The sequence below is a fragment of the Myotis nattereri genome (genome assembly GCF_964212035.1).
Source record: "Myotis nattereri genome assembly, chromosome: 9".
NCBI classification, from domain to species: domain Eukaryota; kingdom Metazoa; phylum Chordata; class Mammalia; order Chiroptera; family Vespertilionidae; genus Myotis; species Myotis nattereri.
The window spans coordinates 30,152,377-30,169,781 of record NC_138084.1 but is presented as its reverse complement, the minus strand read 5'-3'; the positions used below and the strand labels follow the sequence as shown (position 1 = coordinate 30,169,781).

General features: G+C 43.9%; 1 protein-coding gene across 5 annotated transcripts in view; it reads right to left on the bottom strand.

Annotated features, from left to right (window-relative positions):
* Positions 1-17,405, bottom strand: part of SERGEF (secretion regulating guanine nucleotide exchange factor) — a 195,231-nt gene that overhangs the window by 44,305 nt on the left and 133,521 nt on the right. For all 5 annotated transcript variants that reach the window (XM_081099598.1, XM_081099595.1, XM_081099597.1 and 2 more), the window contains one exon: positions 16,326-16,362. In XM_081099598.1, coding sequence (XP_080955724.1) covers positions 16,326-16,362 — 37 coding nt within the window. The remainder of the gene's footprint in view (positions 1-16,325; positions 16,363-17,405) is intronic.

Genomic DNA, 17,405 nt, shown 5'->3' with positions numbered 1-17,405 from the left:
AGAAGACTGCTCTTGGTTATAGCCCGGCAGCTGCTAAATCTGCCACACCACCCCCTCCAGCCGGCTCCGCGGGTGGAGTTATTCATATAAGAATTTCAGTGGCCTCAAGGCATGATAATCAGAGCCTTTTAGGCGATAATAATGTCATAAATCATCATAAAGGACAAGAGGAGCCTGGGTCAGGAAGATAGCAGGAGGGAGGCTATTCTGGAAAGCAGGGCAGTGGGCACAGATGCAGCAGAATAACTCCCAAAGTTCACAACAACACTTTCCTCACAACTTCTTCATGTGGTTCTCACAACATGCCAGGAGGCAGAAGATGATGAAAGTGTGGTTCTGGAAAGTTAAGGTCTCAGGTCCTAAAGCAAATTACTGAACTGCTCTGAGCATAAGTTCCCACATTGTCAATTGGAGATAACAGTACCCATTTCACAGGCAGAGGCTGGACTAAGAACCTGTCTCCTAATCCCCACCCAGTTGCTTCTCCCAAGCCAGCTACTCCTAAAAGTTGCAGAGACAAATCTGTGTGGGCTGTAGAGAAAGAACCTGTATCTCGCTGCCCTGCGTAATGGGACCCAGGAGGGGAAGTGGTTGTGTCAGTATCAGAGTCTGAGGAGTCTGGAACTTCAGGCTTGGCTATCAGAACACTTTTCCAAATCCCACCTTACATATCTACTCATTGTGTGAACCTGGGCAAGTCACTTAATCTCTGTGCCTTGATGTTCTCATTTGTAAAATGTGGCCAATAATAGTACTTGTTTTACATAGCTGTTATGACAGTTAAATAGAAAAAAGAACCCACACATGCCCAGTGCCTGGCACTGAGGCACATACTTGGCAAGTGTGAGTTGTCACTGTTTTCATCCTCGGCATTATGCAGATAGAGACCCAGCACTCTGCTAGGCATATAGGAGGTGCTCAATGATGTCCATTCCCTCTCCTTCCTCATGTTCCCAAACCTCCCAGGGCACAAACCCCCTCCGTTATCTGCAGCCCTGTGGGGAGAAGGTCTGGGGTTGGAAATTGGGAGAGCAGAGGGTGGTCCCGCCCAGGCAGCCTGACTGAGCTGGCCTTCCTGCTACACCAACTCATTCAGCATAGCTTGTGCTGTGTGCTTCCAGGTCACTCCCCAGAAACTAGTGACTCCATCCTGGATTGTCCTCAAGGAGACAGAGCCTGCACAGGCATGGGCTCCTCCTGAGGACTTAGCCCTCACAATGACTTCTTTTTTATTCTTTTTTTTTTTAATCCTCACCCGAGGATACATTGATTTTAGAGAGAGTGGAAGACAGAGGGAAAGATAGAGAGAAACATCGGTGTGAGAGAAGCACATCGATTGATTGTCTCCTGCACGTGCCCTGACCAAGGCCTGGGTTGGGGAGGAGCCTGCAACCAAGGTACATGCCCTTGACTGGAATCAAACCCGGGACCCTTGGGTCTGCAGGCCGACGCTCTACCCACTGAGCCAAACCAGCTAGGGTGACTTCTTGACATTTAGGGACAAAGTTTTGCAGAATGGGTAGGTCCCTGCAAAATAGGGATAGGAAAGCAGTCTTTGCCCTGAGCCAAATTACAGCTGCGGCAGAAATAATCACAGACCAGTCACATTGATATCACATTATCAAAGGCATCACAACACCACACCCTACACCAAGGACATCTCACAGAAACACTATCCACATATACATGACGAAAACATTGCTTAAATTGATCTACTTCACTAACCTCTACAATACCAACTCCCTGACCTTTCTAAACAGCTAAAAAATCTTCATTCCAATCTCTTAGCTCTATTTGGATGTTCCACAGATATCTCACACTTGGTTATGCTCAATATCCAGGCTGGTGTGGTTCAGTGGTTAGAGTGTCAGCCTGCAGAAGAAGGGTCGTGGGTTTGATTCCCAGTCAAGGGCACATATCTGGGTTGCAGGTTCACTCCCCAGCCCCAGTTGGGGTGCATGCAGGAGGCCACCGATCAATGTGTCTCACAACAATGTTTCTCTCTTTCTCTTTCTCTCACTTTCTCTCGCTCTCAATCTCGCTCTCTCTCCCCCTTCTTCTTACCTTCCTTCCCTCCATTGTACTCCCTCTAACAATTAATGGAAAAAATATCCTTGGGTGAGGGTTAACAAAAAATAAATTAATCACCTTGCCTTAGGCCTACCCTTTCCTCTCTCCAAGTATTTCCCTTCTTAGTCAGTGATGACACACCTACTTAGTCTACCAAGGAGAAAACTGGGTGCCATCCTTGATCCTGCCCATTGTTCTTCCCTCCTCAACTCTGTTCACTGTTAATCCGGACTCAGTTGCCACTACTTAATTCAGGTCCTCACTACACCCTTCCCTTTAGATAATTCTCTGGTTTCTCTACTCTGGGTCTCTCTGCTTTCCAGACTTCAACTCAGCCTGTCCCCAGAATGATTTTCTTAAAATACAAGTTGGACCATGTGATGGTCAGTTTTCATGCCAATCTGTACCCAGTTAGTCAATCAAACACTATTCAAGGGGTTGCTGTGAAGGTATCTTGTAGATGTGATTGACATCTATAATCAGTTGACTTTATGTCAAGATGATTATTCTGGATAACCTGGGTGGGCCTGACCCAATCAATTGAAAGGCCTTAAGAAAAAAACTGGGGTTTCTCTGAGGAAAGTTTGCCTGTTGACTGTAGCATCACCTGTTCTTCCTGAAGATCTGCCCTAAGGATTTCAGGCTTGCCCAGCCATCTTGTATAAGCTGACTCTGCATTACATCTCTTAATATATATCTCCTACTGAGTTTGTTTCTGGGATGATACACTGCCTCTGAAACAAAATGGTTATGTTGATAGAACCTATTAGACTGGTAAAAATTGATAGCCGGATCTTTCCAAGTTGGCAAGGATGTGGAGCTACAGAAATCTTCATGTACTACTGGTGTCATGTATCAGGCATTAAGCTAGTCCTTTACATATATTATCCCCTTTGACTGCCATAATAACTCTTTGAGTATTCTCATTCTCTTTACGTTAGGAAACTGAGGCTCTGGGAGGTTGTAATTCACTCAAAATAACATAGTTAAAAAATGGCAGAGCTGAGATTTTGAAACCTAGTCAGGTTTCTTTTGCGGACTTAGTGTCCCCCTCCCCAACATTAAATCAAATTTATTTGAGAATTATAATAAAACAATATTAAACCTATGATGTTCTAACTTGCTTTTTATGCAAAATTATAACCTTTCTTTTATAAACATGCTTACACTTTTTACAACACCAGGACGTCTCTATAAAGCAAGGTCAGGAGTTGGGGGATCAGATTATCTTTTTTTTTTTTTAATATATTTTTATTAATTTTTTACAGAGAGGAAGGGAGAGAGAGAGTCAGAAACATCGATGAGAGAGAAACATCGATCAGCCGCCTCCTGCACACCCCCCACCGGGGATGTGCCCGCAACCCAGGTACATGCCCTTGACCGGAATCGAACCTGGGACCCTTCAGTCCGCAGGCGGACGCTCTATCCACTGAGCCAAACCGGTTTCGGCATGATTATCTTAATTTTTATACTTGTGCATTAGAACCCTTGGGAAACAAGCAAACTACTTAAAGTCACAAAATACAGAAGATTAACAAAAGCATCTGAACAGTCTAAAGCAGCGGTCACCCACTGGGTGTCCATGAGGTCTGAAAGGTTGGCGATGCTGGTGTAAAGGGCCAGATTAAAAAAACATCTTCCCTTGGGGCAGCCAGTCCTGGACTTGGGAAGGTGTCACAGTTTCAAATACTCCCTTCGGAAAAACAACAGATAATAAGACATTATATTTTTTAAAGGATAAAAGAATAAGAAAGAGCCCTTGGAAATTAAAAATGATAGCCAAAGATATTTCAGATAAGGGTTTAATCTCCAAAATTTACAGAGAACTCATACAACTTAACAAAAGGAAGATAAAGGATCCAATCAAAAAATGGGCAAAGGACCCAAATATACACTTTTCGAAAGAGGACGTACAGAAGGCCAAGAGATGTATGAAAACATGCTCAAAGTCACTAATCATCTGAGAGATGCAAATCAAAACAACGAGATACCATCTCACACCTGCCAGAATGGCTATCATCAACAAATCAACAAAAGACAAGTGCTGGCGAGGATGTGGAGAAAAAGGAACCCTCGTGCACTGCTGGTGGGAATGCAGACTGGTGCAGCCACTATGGAAGACAGTATGGAGCTTCCTCAAAAAGTTAAAAATGGAACTCCCATTTGACCCAGTGATCCCACTTCTAGGACTATATCCCAAGAAACCAGAAACACCAATCAGAAAGGATATATGCACCCCTATGTTCATAGAAGCACAATTTACCAAAGCTAAGATTTGGAAACAGCCTAAGTGCCCATCAGCAGATGAGTGGATTAAAAAACTGTGGTACATCTACACAATGGAATACTATGCCGCTATAAAAGAGAAGGAACTTTTACCATTTGCAACGGCATGAATGGAACTGGAGAGCATTATGCTAAGCAAAATAAGCCAGCCGGAGAAAGATAAATACCACATGATGCCACTCATATGTGGGATATAATGATCAACATAATTTGATGAACAAGAATAAATCCAGAGACAAATGGCAGGGCTGGGGGGGGGGGGCGGGCAGTTTAGAGAGCAACCAAAGGACTTGTATGCATTCATATTAGCATAACCAATGGGCACAGACACTGGGGCGGTGGGGGCTTGCCCGGGGTGGGAATGACTTGCAGGGAGGGGATCAAGCGGGGAAAAAGGAGACATATGTAAAACTTTAGACAATAAATAAATTTTAAAAATAAATAAATAAAAAACAATGGAAAAACATCCTCCAATGAGGATTAAAAACAAAAACATTAAGGGAGGAGTGGGGGGAAATGTTGAATCATTCCAGGTTCCCTATTAGTCACAGAACAAGATACAGAGATCTCTTAAGTAGGGTTGCTTTCCAGTGGGTCATTTGTTGCCCAAGTTGATGATAGCAGGAACTTTAGAACCCCACTTGTTAACAAGTCTGTATTCATTAATCACTTACATTCACACTAATAACAAAACCAACATAAGGGGGAAAAAAACTGCTCAGTACAGAGATTAAATAACCATGTACAGTCTCTTGAAATAAATTTGATTCCTTAAGAAAACAAGAAGACGATAGCCAAAATAATAATTTCATTAGAAAGGTTGGAAGATTAAGTCAAGGAAGTTTCCCAAAAAATAATAAAAAAAGTAACCACATGTCCAAGAGAAACAGAAGCTAAGGAAATTAGATGATGAGTCCAGGAGATTCGATGTACATCTAAAATTAGTCCCAGATGAAAACAATAAGAAAAAAAAATTATCAAAGAAAGACTTCTAGAATTTAAGGGCATAAGCCTCCAGCTTGAGGGGGCTCAATAAAGTACCAGAACAATGAATAAAAAAGACCTGAACCAAGGCACATCATCATAAAATTTCAAAACACTGATGATAAAGAGAAGTTCCTAAAAGTTTCAAAGAGGGAAAATAACCTGGTCATAGACAAAAGAACAGGAATTGGGGGGGGGGGGGGGAAGCAATCTTCTCTATATTTACAGAGGACAATGGAAAAATGCCTCCAACAATCAGAAGGAAAAGTATTTCCAACCTAGAATCCTACACATAGCTAAACTATCAATCAAGTTTGAAAACAGGGTAAATGTATTTTCAGAAATTCAAGAAACTAAAATATGTATCCCCAACTAATAGGTGTTCAACCAAAATGAGAGATTGACCAAAAAAAGAAGGAAGCTAGGAACAGATGCAACAGGGTAAAAAGAAATCACTGGGTGATAGCCGTGCAGCTAGAGTAAGGCTAGAGACTCTCTGTTTCCAACACACCAACCAATGAGTGAGGGGCCATTTCCCATGTCCTCTCACCCCCTGCCCAAGGCCCAGTTTCGTGCTTAGTACAAAGGAAGAATGTTTTCATTAATACATGTCTGTGGCACTGATTTAAGAACAGAGAAGTCCAGCCGACATGGTTGAGTGTCGACCCATGAACCAGGAGGTCAGGGTTCAATTCCTGGTCAGGGCACATGCCCGGGTTGCAGGCTCAATCCCCAGTCAGGGGCATGCAGGAGGCAGCCAAGCAATGATTTTGCTCTCATCATTCATGTTTCTATCTCTCCCTCTCCCTCTCCCTTTCTCTCTGAAATCAATCCTATATAATAAAGAGCTAATATGCTAATTAGACCAAACATCAGAACGAAGCCCAGAGAAACTTCCGGAAGACCGTCTGGACAACCTTCTGGATGAAGTGGGGCTGCGAGGGCTGAGCCCCTTGCACGAATTTCGTGCATTGGGCCTCTAGTATATATATAAAGAATAGAGGAGCAAGAGAGATGACAAAGAGGGGCATATGGGAAGCAAGAAGAAACACCAGAAAGAGCACTGACATGAGTCATAAACAGAGCTGCCGAGCACCTACTCTATGCCAAGAGCTTTTCTATAAACCACATAATTCATTCCAATGAGGAGCACTTACAGAAGTTATTATTATCTCAGTCCTTAGAGATGAGAGACTCACAGGCTCAGAGAGGGTAGGAGCCTTGCCCACAGTCACACAGACATTATGCAGCAGAGCTGGAATCAGAACCAATGACTTCCTAACTCTAAGGCCTCGGTCCCTTGGGGCAAACCATGCAACCTTTCTGAGATTCCATTTCCTCTTCTGTACAACAGGGACTGTACTTTCCAGCAGTGTGCACACATACGAGGCTAGGGACATATGCAACATGCCACACTAGGGCTACACTGTGGAGTTTCATGACCAACTTTAACCTCTTGACTGCCATGGGAAGAGGGAGGGACTGGCCTGGGCTGGGTTTGTAGCTGTAATTAGGTCAGGGCAGAGTCTGGGCCAAGAAGTCTGATGGGGATTCTAGAGGAACAATGCCTAGTCAGAACAAGCAGACATCCAGTGTGCTGAGGGCCAAAAAATCAGTAGCCTCTTTCTTGTCTCAAACTGAAAAGCACAAACTTACTGAATTAATATCCCTCAGCACCCTTCCTCCACTTAGGAGCCACCTCTTTCATGTGAATTTCCAAAATTAATCATTCCTCCCTCTTCACTCTTTCTCCTAATTCTTATCACTCTCTGTGTTGTATTCATTCATTCATTCATTATTTATTTATTAAGTGCATATTATGAGCCAAGCTTAACTCGTAGCTCTTTCCCATTAAATGTTAGCCCCATGAGGTAACAACGCTTACTGTATGCCTCTACAGCATCCAGAATGCTACATTATCAGCTGCTAGCAAGCTAAAGGGAAGGGATGAGGGAAAAGTGTAAGATTCATGTAGTGTTTAATAAAGCACCTACTGCCTGCAAGGCAAGTGTAGACAGCGATGGTCTATTAGGATGCACAAGAATTTGTGGATGTGAGGACAGACTCACATCCTTAAGCCAACTTTAGAAACATTTCTCAGGCGTGATCCTAAGGCCCAGAGAGAGAGAGAGAAACTGCCCAGGATCACACACTCAGCAGAATGGCCTAAATTAGTGAGATTGAAAATACCCGGCAAGTTTGTGGCATAATTGGAACGCTCATATATTTCTGGTGGTAGTACAAATTGGTTTACTACTTTTGAAAACTATTGAGCAGTACTTACTAATGCTATACTTATGACCCAGAAATCTTAATTACACACCCAAGAGGAATCAATGTATGTGTTCACCAAAAGGCACGTATAAGAATGTTCACAGCCATTTTATTCACAATCGTAAACTGGAAACAAAACAAATGTCCACCAACAGCTGAATGGATAAGTTGTGGCAAATTTATACAGTAGAATATGACGGATCAGTAAAAAAGGGCCATTTCTACACATAAAATGGATGATTCTTACAGACACACTGTGTTGAATAAAAGAGTACACACTGTATGACACCATTTATGTGAGGTTTAAGTACAGGCAGACTTCTCTCTGAAGACAGAAGTCAGGATAGTGGTCACACCTGAAATGGGTATTGATGAGAAGGGGTATGAAGTGGCCTTCTGGCTGCTGGAAACATCCTGTGTCTTGTGCTTAAGGTGGCTTCTAAGGTACATACATATGCCAAAAACTCAGCAAACTGAACCTTAAAGATTTGTACACTTTGCTTCAATTTAAAAAGTAAAACAAACAAAACCACCCTAAGTAGTTTGTCATCTACCAAACTGGCAAAAATCCCAACATTTCTTAGTGTACCCTGTTAGGGAGACATCCGAAACAGGCACTCCTATACACTGCTGGTGGGAGTAAAAGTGCTATAATTCCTATGGAGGCCAATTTTGCAGTATCCTGCAAAATAAATACACTTAGTCTTTGATATGATAACTTCACTTCTAAGAATTTATGCTACCACTACACTCTGCCATACATGAAATAAAATATATACGAGGGTATTCACTACATCATTACTTGTAATAGCAAAAGACTGAAAATGACCTAAATGTCCAATCAACAGGGCACTGGTTAAATAAATCATGGGACACAGGTACACTGGAACATTATGTAGTTATCATAATGAATTAGGAAGGCTTTTATACTGATATAGAAAGATTTCCCAAATAAACTGTCAAAGAGAAAAAATCAGACACTAAAAAATTTGTACGGTATACTACCATTTATGTAAAAGGGGGGATAAAATATATCTTAATATTCACTTATATATGCAAAAAGAATCTAGAAGGATCCACAGAAAACTAATAATAGCATTAGTGGGCACGTGATAGAAGGGTTTGGGGACACTGAACAACAAGGTATACAGAAGGAGTGAGGTTGTACATTCCAAATCTTTCTATGCTTTTTAAGTTTTGAATCATGTACATGTATTAATAATTTTTAAACTATATAAGTAAACTAGTAGCCTGGTGCATGAAATTCATGCACATTAAAAGGGATTTAGTTGCCCTAACTGGTTTGGCTCAGTGGATAGAGCATCAGCATGTGGACTCAAGGGTCCCAGGTTCGATTCCAGTCAAGGGCATATACCTTGGTTGCAGGCACATCCCCAGTGGGGAGAGTGCAGGAGGCAGCTGATCGATGTTTCTCTCTCATCAATGTTTCTAACTCTCTATCCCTCTCCCTTCCTCTCTGTAAAAAAATCAATAAAATATATTTTTTTTAAAAAGGGAATTAATTAGTGGAGATATTTTAATATTGCTATTTGCCCTTTCTCTATAATAGAAGTGTGAGAGATGAAAGGAAATTAGTAAAATGTATGTGAAAATAATATGTAAATTTATTAATAAATAAACAGTAACAAAAGGATATAACAACAACAAGGGCATGATATAAGAACGACAAAAACATGATATGAAAACAACAAAAACATGATATAAAAACAACAGTGATGCAAACAATGACTGATAAAGTGATTAAACTTATTCTAATATCTCCCTGTACACCACATTAAGAGTGAAAACACTTTCAGAGTGCTTGACTAATTTCCCTTGTGATGAAGTACTTCAAACTTTAACTGTAACATCACATGCTCTTCAAACTCGAGAGAAAGCAACATATAACTGACCATGTGCACAAACGGGTTCAGGTAGGAATATGCCTACTTTGTCTAGAGTTTGTCCTTGTGATTTATCAATAGTCATCACAAATGCTGGCATCTCGGGAAACCATTGTCGAATCAATTTAAATGGGAGGCCAGTGTCAGATGGGGACAAATTAATTCTTGGAATCAGAACAGCCTCTCCCTCTGCAGATCCTGTTAATACTTCAGCTTCGATAATGTTAGGTCGTAATCTTTTGATAATAAATCTGGTACCATTACAAAGACCGCATTTACTATTGAGATTTCTCAATAGCATGATGATTGCACCCACTTTCAATTTTAATTTATGACACGGCATTCCTGAAGGAGTAATACTATTAAGAAATTCGATGGGAAACTTTGCCTTTTCAGCATCATCTGTGGAATCAATGGAATCATCACTCAAATATGTATGAAAATCTCCATTGAGTATATCCAAATTTTCTTCATTTAATTTTTGAACATGCTCATTTTTTGGACAAAGAATTGCATGTTTAGATATATTTTTAATATTATCTATAGCAGTGGTTCTCAACCTTGGCTGCACATTAGAATCACCTGGGAATCTTTTTAAAATCTTGATTCCTGGGCCTCATCCTCTGGAAATTGTTCCTTTGTTATGGGGTGGGGCCACAACATTAGTAACAAAGAAACACAATTTCCGGAGGATGAGGCCCAGAAATTAGGATTTTAAAAAGATTCCCAGGTGATTCTAATGTGCAGCCAAGGTTTATACCCACTGATCTATAGATATAGTATTTCCAAAGTTAGCTTCAATAATAGATCCATTACAAATCATTTCATTTGCATGCTCTGCTCCGAGGGCAGGTTCCTGCCTGAAACCTTGCCCTAAGGGAAGGTTCCTGCCTGAACCTCACCCTCCAGGAAACAGCTGGGGGAGGGCACAGCCGTTACCAAGACGACCGCTGCAGGACTGACTTCCTTCCAGTTGGACGGCTTCTGGCTGTGATGTTACACCCAGGGTTTTTATATAAGTAGATTAAAACTTTATTGTGTTTAGGGGTTATTAGTATAGCCGATACAGTGTTTTGGACAGGTTCAAGCCTTGGACTGATGAGAGGGCACAGTCCTCTCATTGCCACGTGCAAGTCCCAGCTTGGAGGGCAGGGCCCTCCCAGCACAATTATAGCCAACAGCTATAGTTGTAAGCTTGAACCTATGGTCTGAACACGTGGCCCCACGTGCCTGAGTGATGTAGGCTTGATAGAGTTCAGGTGCATGTAGTTGAGTAGGATTGAAACCCAAGAGAATGTTGTAAACATCTTGGTCACGCCCTTACTTTGCCTCGTGGCATCTGCAATAAAATAAAGACACTGCTGTGGGCATGGTCGCTGTCTCTCAGAGAAGCAGCATCCCACCGAGACCCGGCTTTCATTCTCTTGTCTGTCTTTTCTAAGCCTTTTAGCCACCCCCACTCAGGTTCACCCTTGGCCGTGCTGACGGGGCACACTTTATAAAGATATACCTCCACACTCCACGGGCGGGTTCCTGCCTCAATCCCCACTCTCACCGGAAACAGCTCCAGGAAACAGCTGGGGGGAGGGTGCAGCCGTTTCCAAGACAACCCCTGCAGGACTGACTTCCTTCCACTTGGTCCCCAGACAGGTCGTGATGTTACACCACCCACGGTTTTTATATAAGTAGATTATCTTTTAAAAAGAAGTAAAGGACAATGGAGGGAGGAAGAAGAATCCTAGAGGGGGTGGTTTTCCAAAACAATGCTATAGATTTCACAACTTTATCTGGTTGTTACCCAGAGCACTGCTTACTCTGAAGCAGAGGAGATTCGGGCTGGATGTACTGATGGGATGTACAGAAGGAGAATGGAACATTGAAATGAGCGGAGGAAATCAGGTTATCTGGTGGCCTTAATAGCAGGCGAGGCTGTCACTGGTATGCAGGAAGGCAGCATCAGGTAGTAGACCTCCGGCTTCGAAGTTAGAGGCTTGGGTTAAAGACCTGACCCACAGATTCCTCCTGACCACCTGTGACCTGTGTGGGGCAAGCTGCTCAGCAGAAGCTCCAGCTGCCCTCATCTAGAAAATGGGGTGGACAGTAGTGCCAACTCACCAAGTTGCTATAATTAAATAGATAATAACACACTTTGTCCATCACACGGTGCATAGGACCACACAAGTTTGTACGTACGTCTAAGCTCTCTACAAGGCCCTGGGGTTTGCAGGTATTACCTCTCAGAGGAGCAGCCAGTGTCAAAAAGAGTTCTATTAAATTCATACATGAAACAGTGATGGGTTTCAAGCCAAGATCAGACATCTGCCACGCATATTACAAGATACAAAGGTTCAACAATTGGAACTCATCAGTGAAACGGGGAAAAAAAAAATCCTTGCATAGATTATTGCTCCAATTTGATAAAAAGAACTGGCTTTGCTTGGAGGAGGGAAAGGAGGAGGCGGCGGCAGCACCAGTTTCCTGCCAAATATCTAACCCTTTAACAATGCCTGTCTGGTGAGCCTGAGCGCTCCAGGAAAAAGCCACCAATAAAATCCTTTCCAAGGGTCTGTGTGGAGCGGGGAGAGAGGAAATGCAGTCAGCTCTTTTTTCTCTGCAGGAAGGGAAGGCTGAACAACTGCACATCAGGCGAGAAGGCAAACAAATTGCCCATTCAAGCCAAAATAAGCTGCTCCTGGGGGAAGCAGAACAGCTGGAGTCCATTCAGCCAGACACAGAGGTGAGGGCCCCAAAGACAGACCTGGGCCTGGGGAGCCGGCCTCTGGCAGGCAGGGATCTTCTGAGCAAGTGGTGGCCACTTGCCCTCATCTCACCTCTGCTGCCCTCAGTCTATGCCCACAAAGGGGAGCCAGCCAGCAGCTTTGTCAGATGTGGGGGAAATCCTGGGTGGAAAGGAAGAAGAAAGGCAGCAAACTAGTGAACCTGCCAAGCGAGCAAGCACCTATTATGTGGCAGGCGCTGAGCAGGCACGAAGCAGTCACTGGTGGGACATGCCTGTGCCCTTTGTAGAGACAACTTTTAGGGGTGGGTACTGTGATAGTGATGTTAAAGGTGAGGAATCGGGCTCAGTGAGGAAGAGTGATTTTACAAGGACATAGCTAGAGAGTGGCTGGACCAGCCATGGCAGGGGCCTCGGAGCTTTCCTTCCTGTTTGTCGCTGGAGTTTGCCCCGCTCCAGCAGTTCATCTAAAGCAAGAACTGATCATCCTTTTTAGTGGGGGTGTCTGGCAGCAAATGGAACATATCAAGAGAGGCTTCATTGGAAAACTAAGGAAAGCACCAAAGCAAATTGCAAAAGAGGGGGTGAGGGGATAAACCTGGAAGCAAATGAAGTAGCAGAGTAGAATTACTTTGATCCCTAAGAAACCTGAAATGTGGCTGCTGTGGAGCTTGCCTCCAGCTGGACAGCAGGTCGGAGTCCCTGTCTGGGACAGTGGGTAGCAGCATCCTGACGGGCTAGCAGTGGTTTCAGATCCGCGATCAAAGTCCCAGGCTCCAGTTTGAAAACCCGTTCTGCAGCCATGCTGAGCTCCTGCCCGGGCCCCTGACATCTGAGAGTGGGGGAGGAGAGACACTTCCCTCTCTAGCTCCTGGGATTCCCACCCTGAGTCTCAGACCTTCTTACAGTCATCTTACAATTACTTCCTTCCTTGAGGTCTTAATAATAATAATAATAATATCAGCTAACATTTATTGAGCCTTTACTTTTGTGCCAGGCAGGTTCAGCCACATATATAAGACGACATACTCAAGTGGAGGAGCCAGAATTTGCACCCAGTGCCCATACTCTTCCTCAGCACTACCCATAGTGCCTCAGGCCTTAGGATCTGATAGAGTTGAAAGAGCAATCCTGAAGTCAGGCAGATAGCTCTACATTTTACTACTACTGATCCCTGGGCAGCCTGGTTAACCTATCTAATCTCTAGTCTCAGTCATCTCCTCTATAGAGTAGATGCAATTAATATACTTGTGGAGTTGTGTCCCCTCTCAGACAGAGTAGGTCCTCAATTATGTCCTTCACCGTCTCTATTTCACCTCCCCTTCCAATGTCATTCATTAAACACTAGGGCTGCTTCTACCCCTGAGCAAGGTTTGGCTTCTTCATATTCTGTGCTAGTCTACTGTGTGCCTATAACGTGTGGGACCCAGCATCAGGCCCTGTGGGGCTGGGTCTTGGGAATGAGACTGGAGGAGAGGAATCCGTCAAAAGTGGGCAATGCACAGGGCTGAGGGGAGGCGCTGGCTGTGAGAATCAGGCTTTAAGCTGGTAGGAGCTCTCCTCCAGCTTGTCTCCCTTCTGCTGGCCTCCTGCCAGGACTAAAAGGCACGTCTGGTCGCCTCCTGGTGCACAGCTTGCACCCTGCAGGGCACCCACGAAGGGCCCCGTTCCTCCCATGCTGGGGTGCCTTGGCTCCCAGCTCACAGGCAGGCGTGTAGCCATGTACCGAGCCCTGTGATCTGGCCCTCCTTTCCTGATCTGGAACCATTCATTCTGCACACTGTGAGCCAGAGCCCAGGAACTGGGGACAAAATGACAGGTCTGCCCTCAGGGAGTTCCCCAGCATGCCCTGCTCTCCACTGTTCTCCTCACTCGGGTAACACAGGACACACCTTTCCAAACACTATCATTTCTCTCTTCCAAATAAGAATTACTTCACTAGAACAGTCACACTAATACATGAATCTCCCCTCTCCCCACCTGAACAAGAGAAATGAGAAACAGACACAATTTTAAATGCATATGTACATATGTGTGTTTCTTATGCACCCCCTACTTACCAGCTATTTCACATACATTATCTCACCTCATCGTCACAACAGCAATCCTGCAAGGTGGAGCCATCCCAGGACATAGAGGAGAGAAAGCTGGAGGCTCACTCAGAGTTGGAGCTGGTTTGAACCAAAGCTGTCTGCCTACAGAGTTTATGCTCCTTCTACAGCCCCAGGCTGCTTCTCAGCTCAGCTGCCGCCCTGCTAGCTCTGGCCCCCTCCTTTGCCTCGATTTGTTCTTTCACATATTTAGATTCCCTGCATTCTTCCTGTTTGTGTGGTCCCAGAGGAGGCCAACCTCTCCCAGACCAGTGACAGCAGCAGCAGCAACATCCTAGGCCAGTGGTTCTCAACCTTAGCTGCACATTAGAATCACCTGGGAATCTTTTTAAAATCCTGATTTCTGGGCCTCATCCTGTCCTAGGCACTTCCTCCGTCTGTCTCTCTGATTAGCTTGTCTTAATTACACCCAGGCTGGAGCAGTTCCGGGGCTGCTGCAAAGCAAGCAGGCTCACTGTTCTGTCTTCTCACTCCTTCTCTGACTCCAGCCCCTTTTGCTCCCCACCCCCTCTGCTGGCTGGCAGCCTACCTCTTCTGCTGTCCTTGGTTCTGCCTCCTTGCACATCACGTTCAGGCCTGCCAAGGAGTGCTTCAAACTGCTGCCACTCCAGGCAGCTGAGCCAGTCTAGCTCAATTCAGAAAAGAGAGCTCAAGTCTCTGCTGAGTGCCAGGCACCGCTCTGGGTGCCACAGGCAGGAAGCAAAAGGAAAATGCAGAGGCCTTGCCCTCAGCAGCTCAGAGTCAGAGGCTGGGAGGGAGCAGGAGCTCAGCACAGGGAGCGGTGAGAAGGTTGTAATACAGTCCTAAAATACCAGAGCTGGTCCAGCCGGCAGCATGGCTCAGTGATTTGGCGTTGACCTATGAACCAGGAAGTCACGGTTCAATTCTGGTCAGGACACATGCCGGGTGGTGGGCTTGATCCCCAGTAGGGGGCATGCAGGAGGCAGCCAATCAATGATTCTCTCTCATCATTGATGTTTCTATCTCTCTCTCCCATCCCTTCCTCTCTGAAATCAATAAAAATATATCAAAAAGAATATCAGAGCTGGAGGGAATCTTGGTTTCCTGTTTTAACCCTTCCATTTTATAGATGGGGAACAGCAGCCCACAGGAGGGCAATTATATGAATAAATGATGTTTGTAATAACAACCAGCACTTCTAAAACCCTTACTAGGAGCTAAGTACTGTTCCACGTCCTTTACATGTATTAACAACCCCCTCAACAACCCTCTGAGGTAGGCACTACTGCCCTCCCCATTTTAAAGATGAAGAAAATGAGGCACTGAACGGTTAAGTACCCACTTGTCCAGTTCACACAGCTAATAAGTGGCAACCTGTGCTGAACTTAGGCAGGCAGGCCCCACATTGCTGTCTCTCTAATGCACCATGAGAAGAAGACAGTCTACCTGTGGAAGTAACAAGGCTCCTTGAAGGAATTACATAGGCCCTGGTTATCCAGAGTCAACTAAGAGGAAGCCTTACTGAATCAGAGGCTTCAACGGAGCTCCCAAGCACCACAAAATACAAGGCACTTGGTGAACAGAGCCCCATATTTCCAACGAAAGAGCCAACCAAGAGGAACAAACTTGGTGGAAGGGATTTCCTCAAGGAAGGAGTAGCAGCTCAACCCTCTTCCCCTTTTGTGTCTTTAATATCCTTCAAGATCTTTCATATCCTCAAATGCCACTTCCTCAGGTAGGAAGACCAGCAGGCAGCTTAAAAAGATGCTCGAATATGTGGATTGAAATTTGTAGAAAAGGAGGTTCTAGAAAAGCCTTGGTCAACCAAAGACTCCCATTTCTCAGAATCTCCCCAATACACACACCACCACCACCACCACCACCACCACCACCACACCACACCATACACACACCCTGGCCCCTGGTTAACCAAGAGTCTTCTCCAATTTTGCCACATGAGTTTCAGAATAAATAGCTACCAGTATTTTAGCTACTTACCAATCACTGCCAGATTATGTTCCGAGCCACAGGAGATCTGTAAAATGAAAGGAAATAAGTTATACTAAAGAAAGAAAATGTTTCAGTATTTTAGCCTGTATATTTTATGATCAGTTTTTAATAACACTAACATCTATTTTTGGCAAATTTTAGGAAGTAGAAAGTGGCACCATATACAAAAGTTGATTATAATTATAACATACTCACAATTACATAAAAAGAAAAAGTGATAAAAAATTGAATGAAATATACAAGATGTTAATAATATATTTGTTTTTAGGCAGTGAACCATGAGTAATTTTTAAAAAAATCCTTTCTTCTTTGTATGTCTGTATTTTTTCAAACTTTCTATACTGAGCACATATTACCAGAAAAACAGAAATATAAGGCAATACAAATGACAGTTCTTGAAAACTGAACTGAAAAAGACCATCACTCTCATCTGGATGGAGAGAATGAGCAGAGAATTTGGTGGAAACTGACTTGTCTAAGGACAAATGTTTGACTTTTCCCATCTGCTCACTCTCCTGTCACCTTCCAGTCACACAAACATCTGTAGTTCTCTGGATGCGTTCATCATACTTCTGGGCCTTTGCACATGCTGTTCCTCTGCTTGGAATGACCTCTCCTCAACTGCCTACCCAGAAAACGTCCACTCATCCTTTAAAATCGCAAACCGTCCACTGAGACTCCTTCGCACTTGCAGACTCAAGCACTCCTTTCATTGAACAACTTATATGTACCCCCATTGTGGCAATCATTTTGGGGCCTTTTATTGTTTTATCTGTCTCCTCACTAGACTGTCTTTGTCTTGAGAACAGGACTAAGTCTTATTCACCTCTGTATTGCACAGCTGAATTGTACAAGGCCACAGACTCAGCTAACATCTGCTAAGTAGGAGAATGAATGAAAGAACAAAATACATAAAAGAACAAATACCTAATATACAATGGATAATCATTTGGGGTTCTGAATCCAGTGTCCACCCAGCCAGAGGCCCTTCTTGCCTTTCAGTCTCTGCACCTCCCAATTGCTACCAGGAGGAAGTGATTGAGAATACAAAAGCAGAAACAGTTCTCC